Source organism: Anneissia japonica, unplaced genomic scaffold, assembly GCF_011630105.1.
Source record: "Anneissia japonica isolate Jap-2015-1 unplaced genomic scaffold, ASM1163010v1 scaffold251325_len469956_cov165, whole genome shotgun sequence".
Lineage (NCBI taxonomy): Eukaryota > Metazoa > Echinodermata > Crinoidea > Comatulida > Comatulidae > Anneissia > Anneissia japonica.
This window is the reverse complement of record NW_022730291.1, coordinates 1-11,310: the sequence shown is the minus strand read 5'-3', so window position 1 is coordinate 11,310 and position 11,310 is coordinate 1. Positions and strand designations below refer to the sequence as shown.

General features: G+C 34.4%; 1 protein-coding gene across 1 annotated transcript; it reads right to left on the bottom strand.

Moving 5' to 3' along the window:
* Nucleotides 1–5,297: 5,297 nt before the first annotated feature.
* LOC117114809 (retinol dehydrogenase 8-like) lies at nucleotides 5,298–10,942 on the bottom strand. Its single transcript, XM_033258500.1, has 4 exons — nucleotides 10,749–10,942; nucleotides 10,224–10,403; nucleotides 9,301–9,394; nucleotides 5,298–8,061 (listed from the first exon to the last, which is right to left on the bottom strand). Exons 1-4 carry the CDS (start codon nucleotides 10,903–10,905, stop codon nucleotides 7,731–7,733), a joined length of 762 nt encoding a protein of 253 aa, XP_033114391.1. The 5' UTR covers nucleotides 10,906–10,942; the 3' UTR covers nucleotides 5,298–7,730.
* Between the last annotated feature and the right edge of the window lie 368 nt (nucleotides 10,943–11,310).

Genomic DNA, 11,310 nt, shown 5'->3' with positions numbered 1-11,310 from the left:
ATAACACGTTGACTGCTAATACTGTACAACAATAAAGTACATTATGTTTTGCTGTAGGAAGTTGTAGAACTCCTTTGACTGATGAGGGCGCCAGACAACGGTTTACAAAAATTAATGTTCAATGATTGCGAAGCTCAGCACATTGTGTGTGTTTTTTTTTTTTTTTTTTTTTTTTTTTTAATTTAATTCAATTTAATTCAACTTTTATTTCGGATCGGGGTCACAGACATTACAATCACAAAAAAATTTAAAGGCCCAGTAACTTACAGTACAAATAAATATATACAAACAATATAAATAGGCCTACATAATATAGGCCTAAAAGTGAATCAATTAATTAATAACAGATCATAACGTGTGCACACTATAGCAATGCCCACTGTGCCAGAACATACAACAACTGATTGTTGTAAGAACATATATTCTTTATAAGAATAATTTAGAATCAAAGAACATATTAGAGCTCACACTTTTGATAAGGCTGTTTCAACTGATTTAGATTTAGGTTCTAAAACTATACACCGACTTCATAAGGCATTGATAGAATGTAGGTACATTATTATTTTGTAACAAACATTGTTACATTGGCAGCGCATCTTCTTCGACGTTTTAATGTCATGTCTTCTACGTTTTAACGCATTGTTATAGAATACTTGAAACAGGTGCGGATCCAGTAGGGGGCCACGGGAGCACGTTCCCCCTGTTTTGCCACTAAATTTTAAAATGTAAATACATATCAATGTTATATTGAAATAGGTGCTACTTTCTATTCTGAAATCGTTGTGCACTCTCTCCCCCCCCCACCCCAAATTTGAAAAATTCTGGATCCGTCCCTGTGAAAAAACTTTAGTTTTAACATTGTACTCACAACATCGCACCACAATACATACACTAAGACAGCATTATTTAAATATCAGAATGTTCATATCCACAGAACATTTTTTAAATTCCTAGATAAGGAGTTGCCCCTAATAATAACACAATGAACGATAATGCCTTCTAATGTCTACATTGTCTGCCTTCATCGCTACTAATAACCACGCCGAGGAACTGAGTGTAAGTTCTTCACCACACAGAACAGTCATATAATTGCCGTTAAACTTTCTATTCCTTAGACTGAATCACAAGAGGGATTTTTTTCGAATTATATAAAATATATAATGTATATATTTTATATATAATTTATAATATATAAGTGAAAGGCAAATGGGAAGCACCCATAAAACTGCAAACGGCCATATAATGCAAAACAATTTAAAATTAATATAAAATATATATATGATAAATTACGCTTATATTTATATCATGCAAGGCAGTACATTATATAGCTATTTTTTTCATCTATTAATCAACTACTACTGTTCTAATTTCCAATTATGCCATTCAAAAGAAATTGTTAGCTATCGTGACAACATGAGTTTTGTGGTACGAAAAATGAAAAATGAGTTATTGATATATTTAGATAGATGACTATATAAGCTTTATTTTGGTCTTTAAATCATGTCCCTATAGTTGACTAAAATCAGTATAAGATCATTTTGAAGTTCAGATGTCTAAAAATATATTTAAGAGAAAATCGCCTCTAAAGATAAGCAACTGATAAATTTTGTGTTGGTTTTCCTATCAATTATGAAAAATAGCTTTACAAAATGTGCCTGAAAAATGTGATTAAATTAGGAAACTCAACTCAGAACTTTTGCTACTGTGAAATATGCATATTACACTTATCTGAAAAATTGAAACCCATGTTTTGACAAAATATCACTTCAAAATTTTCTTGAATATATCAAATTGACCTGGCGTACCACAAGACTCATTTTGTCACGACAGCTCACAATTGAGAAATTATAATTCTTATTGTATGTTTATGGCCGCGTCATTATTCAATATATAAAAAAAAAGGGAAATGCCCCCTCTAGTGTCTGATACACATCATAAAATTAATTATTTGTCTTCATATCGCCACTGCATTTATTGATTTGTGATTTACGAAAATATAAAAGTTGAAGTTGATGATACAGATGTTTATATGCATTTCATTATGTGTATCATATATTTTGATTAATTTCTGTGTTTTACATTATAATTTCATTCATTTTCATCTTCATTGATTTGGTCAGCAAAGAAAGTTCCGATCAACAGATGAGTATGTGGATGAGTAAAAATCCATTAACAAACATTAATTTGTGCTTTAGAAAATTAGATTAAAAGTTTTCAAGGCTGTAACTCATCGAGAGAGTATCCCAGCTAACAAGTTTAGGTTATACATGCCTCCATTCAAAAAAGACCACTTAGGGACCGGGTTTTAATTGTCGTTAGTAGATTCGGTCTTTAATTAGACAAAAAAATTATTAAAAGATATAACATAGGCGCTCATTTGGGGCCTCAGAAACGTCGTCTTTAATTAGAGGTGGTCTTACATTGGAGAGGTTTTTAAATAGAGGGAAGCCTTTAATTGCGTTGCAATTGTGTAGGGTATTGAGAAAGTGGGGTTTTTTTTTCTTCTTTTTTGTGGAACCAATAAAACATATTTATAACATACGGTAATAATACAATTAAATACAAGTCTCCCTCCAATTAAAGACCACTTTTTGGGACTGGGGTTTCCATGGTTTTTAGCAAAGGGGGATTGGGGTTGCGCGAGTAATTTTTGGGAGGGAGTGCACCCCCGTCCCCCTCCACGCAACAACCCCTCCCATAGATACGTCATTGTATCTCAATAACCTTGCATACGTTGCTGCGACTCTGTTATTTTCTGACATGACCTCTTGCCTCAACTTTCACAAAGTTAAACGAAAGTTAGAATACAGTGTATTGTGTTTCCTGGGATAATACTGTTTTGCGATATCCTATTATGTTTCTACAGTTATTTTTAAAAATAAATTTGTTTTGGTGCCGAGCTAAGTACAGTGCGCCTTTTCCGATTGATAGCCCACTTTCCGTTTCATCAATCGGCCACTAGCCTACTACTACAGTACTAAGTTAAGTATTAGTCCCGGACATTACGCATGAAAAGGAAACACGAAAGTAAGAGGCCAGCAATTGTAGTCCTAAACTAACGCAGATAAAACTAAAACAAAGTGTTATTTCCTTTCACTTAACACAAGGAAGTAATTATTATTTTAATTAAAAGGATTATGTTATTTTAAATAGTAAAATATTTTAACCTACAACACGTGCCAGTACTATTTTAGCTCGCAGCCTATTATTTGGGTTTTGTGCTGTTGAAGTGTATAACTTAGAGGGGCATGATATTGTAGATACTGGCTGATGAAACGTTGTTGATAGTTATGCGCGTTTGTACGCCTAGTAGAACAACCAATTAGTGGACAGTATGTTCTCAAATATCATATTATGAATATTAATGCAAGTTGTGGTATTTGTAAAATGTATTTTATGACTGCTGGCACATCGATCCTTTGGAAATTAGGTTAAATAATGGATTAGGAGAGATAGAAGAGTCCGCACTATCAAATTTGATGTGACAAAAAATAATGTGATGTGCCATATATAGGCATCATCACGTCATATTACACCCAAATATGGGCACATCACATTTTTGTCACATACAATTTGACAAGAAAATAGCGTTATACCAACTCGTAAGGCGATTACAATCAGATTAGAATGATAGGCCTATCTATCCTGCGATGAATATGAATTAGCGAGTAAACATGACTCGGTAATCTAGCATTCGACAAACTAGATCCGTTAACTTGTGTTTCGATCATCTCTACGTTATTTATAGGTCTTCCATTCATCAGTGTTTCTGTTCTCTTTTGTTTTCAATTAGACTTTTCGATTCTGTTTTGTTTTTAGATGTATCATTAGGTATTGTGTAATGTCTGTCATTGTTGCAAAAGTTATATCCCATAATTATTGTATTAAACTCTGTCTACACTATCAAATTTCATGTGACAAAAAAATGTGATGTGCCCATATGAGGCAAATGACGTCATATCACTTATCATCAAATTGTATTTTAAAAAAAGTTAAATGTGTTCGCAAATCTATGCTCCATCAAATTTTATGTGATGCTTTTTTTATGAAATTTGAGAGCGTAGACAAAGCTTTATAGACTTTCAATCCACAATGCATTGCAGTAAACAATGTAACCCATGCTTTGGTTACTACAGTTGACAAGTTATTATTCTATTTATCTCGGCCGAATTATTGCATGTCCTCATCGTGGTTATGGTTTTCTAATGTTCCCATAGGAAGCGGTTTTCACACAGCGATTGCGATTCTACAGTCAGAGTTCAATCTCTCGCTGTGCACTTCGATGGTTCTTGTTGGGCAAAGTACTAGGCCTACGCCTAAAGCCGGGCACGCACTTCGCACGATGGTCGTCGGCCAACACGATTCTATAAAGAATCAACGACGTGCGCGCTCAACGGCTCGTTTTTAATGACAATCAGTTCAGACTGCCACCGACAATGGACCTTTCCGCTCAGCCCCGCCCCTTGGATATTGTTGCTATGGTCCTACAAGTCGACGACAGTGTTAAAACATACGCGAACACGTGCGTTTGTGGGACAACACGTGTGTTTGTGAGACGCATGCGTATCCCTAGCGCTGCGTGGTAGTAATGTGATAATGGCAGAGGTCAAGGCAATACAGTAGGCATACGAGCGTGGTAAGGCTTACCATTATATTTATTCATATTATTATATTCCTTCACATCCAGGGATCAATAAAAAGGGTCAGAGGTTAGATAATACACAAATAAAATACTTATACTTGGCATGCGCCGTTTAATTTATCATTATAACTTATTTTATTCGACAATTAAGCATTAACACGCATTTTAGTTATTTATACAAGTATAACAAAAAATACACTACTCAATTTTTGCTACAATTTTCCAAACGGTCGATTTCTCAATTATTGTAAATCATTCACTTGTATTCATACAGTTAATATTTTTGCTCAATGTTTGCTTTGGACGCTATACCTTTTCCCTTTATCGTTGTGTATTTTACAATACAGTTCTGATTAGTTAGTTGATAAGTTTGATTGACACTCCGGAAAAGTCTATTAGCAGACGGCGTCGCGTCGTCTATCGCTCACAGAGGGCGGAGTTGGATTCGTCGTGCGACGGTCGTACGACGCAGTGATTTCCCGGCTTAAGTTTCTCTCTTTTCTCTCTCCTCCATCTAGGAATATAAGTACGTGGGTGTGTATGTGAAAAGTTCAAATCAATGGTATGTTCTATTATGGCGTCTGATTCACTAACTGCGTGGTAGTAATGTGATAATGGCAGAGGTCAAGGAAATACAGTAGGCCTACGAGCGTGGTAAGGCTTACCATTATATTTATTCATATTATTATATTCCTTCACCTCCAGGGATCAATAAAAAGGGTCAGAGGTTAGATAATACACAAATAAAATACTTATACTTGGCATGCGCCGTTTAATTTATCTTTATAACTTATTTTATTCGACAATTAAGCATTAACACGCATCTTAGTTATTTATACAAGTATAAAAAAAAAATAGACTACTCAATTTTTGCTACAATTTTCCAAACGGTCAATTTCTCAATTATTGTAAATCATTCACTTGTATTCATACAGTTAATATTTTTGCTCAATGCTTGCTTTGGACGCTATACCTTTTCCCTTTATCGTTGTGTATTTTACAATACAGTACTTATCAACTTAAAAATAAAAGAAGCCATTACGTTGCTTCTTAGGGAAATCCGTCACTCAAAAAACAACTCATTACAATATCACACTCTATATACATGGCTTACCTCAATATTTGCTTTTTTACATCCGACCGTTAGCATATAAACCGGTAGTAGCATAAGCATTATTACCTAATGATGACGTAACACGTCTAAACATGTTGATTAAAAGTTTTATATTTTTATTAGATGCATTACTGCGTCTGTGTTTTTTATGGCTTACTTATTTTATTTTACTATTTTCATTATTATTTGAAATTGCAATAATCTATAATGTTGAAAATTATTCCTCTTTCATATACTTTATATTTAATAATTTAACAGATAATGATTATATCTTAACCATTTCAATATATATTTTTAACTAAACTTCTGTACAAAAATGAAAGGAATAATAAATGTTTTATGAGAACAATATATTATAATTGTTAATAATGCTATCTTGTGTTTCATGCCTATAATCTCTGTCAATGCATATAAACAAATTATAGGGCGTCATGTAACCGTTTATGTGTAAAGCTTTAAAAATTAACAGATATTGAAAATTAGTTGCAGTATTCGGCTAAAATTATTGAGCTAGAACGCTAGAACGGAATTAGCCATGCGTGATACTGGGCGTCCTACGTTCTCTGTTATGTAGAGTTGGCCAAATTGTGTCCTATAATCCACGCAACGAGGAGAACTTAACATTAACGCAGATGCCTTTTAGTAACGTTATTACGTTCGTCCTACCGTCGTCGTGCAATCGAAAGCTGTATATACCGTAAAGATTAACAGAACATAGTATCATTCTGTTTAATTGTATGTCTAATAGCTTTGACCTTTGATGCTTCCCTCCATATTGTCTTTGTTCAAATCCTGTGCAACATTTTTTTTTTCATACACAGACTAAACACAACTGCACTACTTAGACTTATTCTAAGTTATAACCATCACACACTTCTATTTCTAATCTAAAATAATAACAACAACAATAAATAATAATGATGATAATAATAATAATAATAATAATAGTAATAATAATAAAATAATACTATTATTATTAGTAGTAGTAATGTTTTAATTTATAATAATAATACTTATAATAGTAATACTGTGTAATAATAATTGTACAATCTTATTATAAAATTTATCTCATTTATGTATACATAACATACTTTTTCACAGTTTACATACTATCGGTTATTTGTAGCTGTGGCGACTGACAATGTACACCTTGGGTGGCCTGCTCTTCCCACTATTTTAAATCTGTTTTCAAAGCAATAAAAGACCAAGTAAATAATAAAAGGAAATCTATAATGATAATTCATATTATTCAAGGTACATGTAAACGTATGAGCAGCTTAGCTTAGTCAGCTTAACTGAGGTAGCTACTGTATGTGCGTTGAACTGCGGTCCCAAGATGGAAGGAACCACTTCCGGGAGACTAATAAATTGCCAGCAGAGTTTTTGGGAGACATTTGTTAATAATAATATGTCGGTATTTATATAACGCTCTACACAACCAAGTCTCAGAGAGCCTTTCCACATATGCCTAATTACCAGTCACTGGAACAATGCCTTTTGCGGGAGCATTTCATAACTTCCTGCAAGTAGTAAATCAGCGAATAAAGTAATAAATCAACGAATTTTGCACTCGAACCTTACTAGGCACTTATACTCCTGTGTGGAGAGAGACGCGTGGATAAAGTGCCTTGCCCAAAGACACAGCGACTTGCACAGCGAAGGTCTCGAATCACGACCTTAAGGTTTGGAGTACGAGCCACAACTTTTGTTCCAACCGCTTCCCCGAAAGCCAAGTCTCAGGAGGGTATTGCCCAATTCTCCACCGTAGTGGCGCTGTGCTGCGGTTGCCGAGGATCTCCAGGAGAGGCAAGCTCATAATATTTAAAAAGTACTACTTTACTTTAATACTACGATAAAGAAAATTAATTGAAACACTACTAAATCTACGGAATGAATTTGACAGATAAGAATGTTAAATGTTGAGGACTTCAGCTAAGGCAAAAATATCTACTCTCGTAACAGGAATACAGTAATTCAATTGTCTTTCAAGTGCTTTAACATGTGATTTAAATTGGAGTCCCCAGTTATATCAACAAGTTTTTTCATAGCAACCGACTCCTGGTATTGGCTCGTCTGGTACCTCAGGTGTGGATTCTCGTCGTTGAGGGCCTTTATGATTACGTCGGCCACGTCCTCAGTTTGCTGCACTACTTCGTGAAATTTAGCCGTAATCGACGTCAAATATTCCGTGAAACGTTCTCTAGTGACTTCATCGACTTCTGCTGAAGCGATTGCCGAACGACATTCAGAGCCAACCTTCTTGGCGATATCCGTTAGTACAGGGCCTGGCTCTATTAAGCTGAAACTTCAAGATAGAAAAATGCAAAGAAGATAAGTTAGTGTGGAACCATAGCCACTTTCATTAATTTTAATTGACAGCAATATCACTACGAATATATTAACGTAGAAAGTATGCATAATGATTATGCCTATGACTTGAAATGTAAATGGCCTTTTTAACTGGCCTATAATCTCGCAAACGTACTTGAGTGTTCAATAAGTAGGCACTACTAAATATCACTCAAGTGTAAAACATTGATCTCTATTATAATATCTGGATTGCTCATTGGCTGTTTTTGTGACGCCACTAACGCAACTTTCATCCTGCGTGACGATCACCAACAACGCGACATCGCAGGGATGAATAGTTACAGTAGATGATTTGCGAAAATTAATTTCGTAAAATTTAAATTTATTGATAATAAGAGACAGTATATATACTTTTTAAACTAGAACTTCACTTGAGCTCTTGCATAAATAATTATGACGTCAGTGGCTTCATTTTTTGTTCTGTACAATGATTGGCCGATGATTAATCCAGCCACTATAATAAAGATCAGTGGTGTAAAAGATATCGCACAAGGTACAATAGCATAAACTATGAGTGTACCGAAAGTCATCTCCATGCTTGAAAGTTCAATAAAAAGTATCACACTGTGTACTATAGCTTTTTATATAAACTCTTGTTTGTATGAGTTTTTCTTGAGTTTATGAGTATGGAAAGAGTGGATACAATAATTGAGTACGTTATCACTCGAGTGTAGCTATTGCACAAGTGTATAGCAAAACTATCGTTGAAATACAAAAGTAAAAACTATAACACGAGTGTACGACTGAAAAGCATCATTACTAAAAGTCATTTCTATGCTCGAGAGTTCAGAAGAAACTATCACGGGTATAGCTTTTATATAAACTCTCGGTATGAGTTTGCTAGAGTTATGAGGATGAAAAAAAGTGGTTGCATATTAAATAAGTATAAAGCTACGTTCACATCAAGTCCGGATCAGGGGCCCAGACAAAAACAATCGTGAGTTGTTACATCTTTTGAACGTTGCGTTGTGTTCACAATGCGCACAGAAAACGTCAAGAGAGGTCATTCATCCTCGTTGCTGAGTGGTTTAACAAAAAAAACAAAAAAAAAAAACAAAAAAAACGTACGAATTTGATATGAACGGTCTTATTCTTTACCACTGAACCCATGTTGTATCCAGGCACCGAACCGAATCCTGGCTTCGGTGTGAACGTAGCTTAATCTGAAACCTACTGAACATTATCAATAGCAAGTTGAGCTGCCAGACCCTCTGAAAAACCTTCGATTCCGAACTTACTTGCCGAATATATCTCGTTATAAGGAACGCCTACAACGCAAAAGTTGAAGTAATGTCAATACCTATTTTATTAATTTGTTTCGTCAATTTTACTGCCATAAAATACATAACAAATGACTGACATGTCAGGCGGAGTGGAACCAGCACGGTCCATAAATCGGTGGTCCCTATCAAGAGATTCAATGTATTTCATAGGTCTATTGTCTACGCAACGGGTTGGTATCTAAATACCCAGGAAGATAAGATACATTACTTTTATTTTAATTTTTTTTCTTTCTAAAAAGCACGTTTGTGTGTATGAAGTGGTAGTTTGGTGCAACGGAAGAGCTTTCGCGAAGGTCAAAGGGCAAAGTCCCAGGTTGATAAAGCATAATTGTTATTACCATAGTGAATTTCATTATTTTGATTGGTATTGATGCAATAGTGGGTGGTTTGGTTTACCAAATGGGCGTTCTCTCAAGGGAGGAAGTTGCTGGATTAAAGAATCCCTCTGTTGAGATCACAGGCCTGACATAGACAGTTTAAGCCTACATTAAAAATAATGCTTGTGAACTGTAACTACACAAAACTAAAATCATTGACCTAAACTGTGTAAAAGTCCTTGATAAAAAAAACAAAAAACCATAGAAACTCTCATTTGTCGTTTGCTAACGATTCGCTTTGATTTGGTGGTTGTCAGTCTTGTAAGCTTAAGCGCTCTGCAGACTATTAATTGTATAGTATTTGACAAAAACTTGTGACATGCCTAGATATGACATCATGTCCATATATAAGAACATCATGACTATATATGGGCATACATTGTCAAATAAAATTTGATAGTCTGGGTAGGTCTTAAGCCATTTGTATTTCTACTCACCAATATATCCCGCTTGGCTTGATATTACGATCACATGACCTGACTTTTGTTTCTTCAAGATTGGTACAATTCGCTGAGAGAGCAATATAGGACCAATGAGATTCGTCTCAATAACGCTGCGTATCTGTGTTTCGGACAACGTTTCTAACATAGCAACACACGGAACACCGGCGTTTTGTACTGGTTTTCAAGAAAGTTTATAATTAAAATAAGTTAATAATTAAAGAATAATAATTAATAATTACTGTAAACCAAGATACAAATTCCGTCGTCTTTATAAAATTAAAATAAAACTTGGAAATAGATAGAAATCAAAACAGTGGTTTATAAGAATGATTTAAAAGAAAAATAAAAACAATGACGACGATGATAAGATGATGATAATGATGATGAAGATGATAATAATTATAATTATGTTGATGACATTCATGATGATAATTTTGATAATTGCACTGTAGGCCTTTCAGTATGGCAAATGCAATGGTAATAATAATGATATGATAATAATTTATTTAGATAACTCACTGACTATGTCGAGCGTGCCTTCATTTTTGATAATCTCATCTAAGACCGGTTCAAATGTCGATGATTTGCATATATCAAGTTCGCGGATGAATAACGTTTTGTTTAAAGCGTCACCCGACTTGATTTCCAGGTCTGCTTTTTTTGATATGTTCCTCATCGTTGCGTACACCTTTATTTAAAAATAGAATTAGCGCTGCACTTAGTACAGTATTCAAATCAAAATCAAATTTACTTTTATTTTCCATACAATAAAGTAGTACAATATACAATAAGAATGCAAACAATTCCATTCATAACAATTGGAATAAAAGAAGCTTGAGCTTAAATAAATATTGATAAAATCTATCAAGTTTGTTACAAGTAATGTTCATAGGGTCGTACCCTTTCCATTCATTCTTTTGATAAAAAAAAAGTACATAGGCCTACATACACAGCGGTGCTTAATGAGGGGTGCATATAACTAGGCTCAACAAAAGTTGAATACCGCTCACACCCATCATGAAGCCTACCACAGGTATAAGCAAAATAGGTGGAATACATTTTTAAAATGACTCTAAAAATA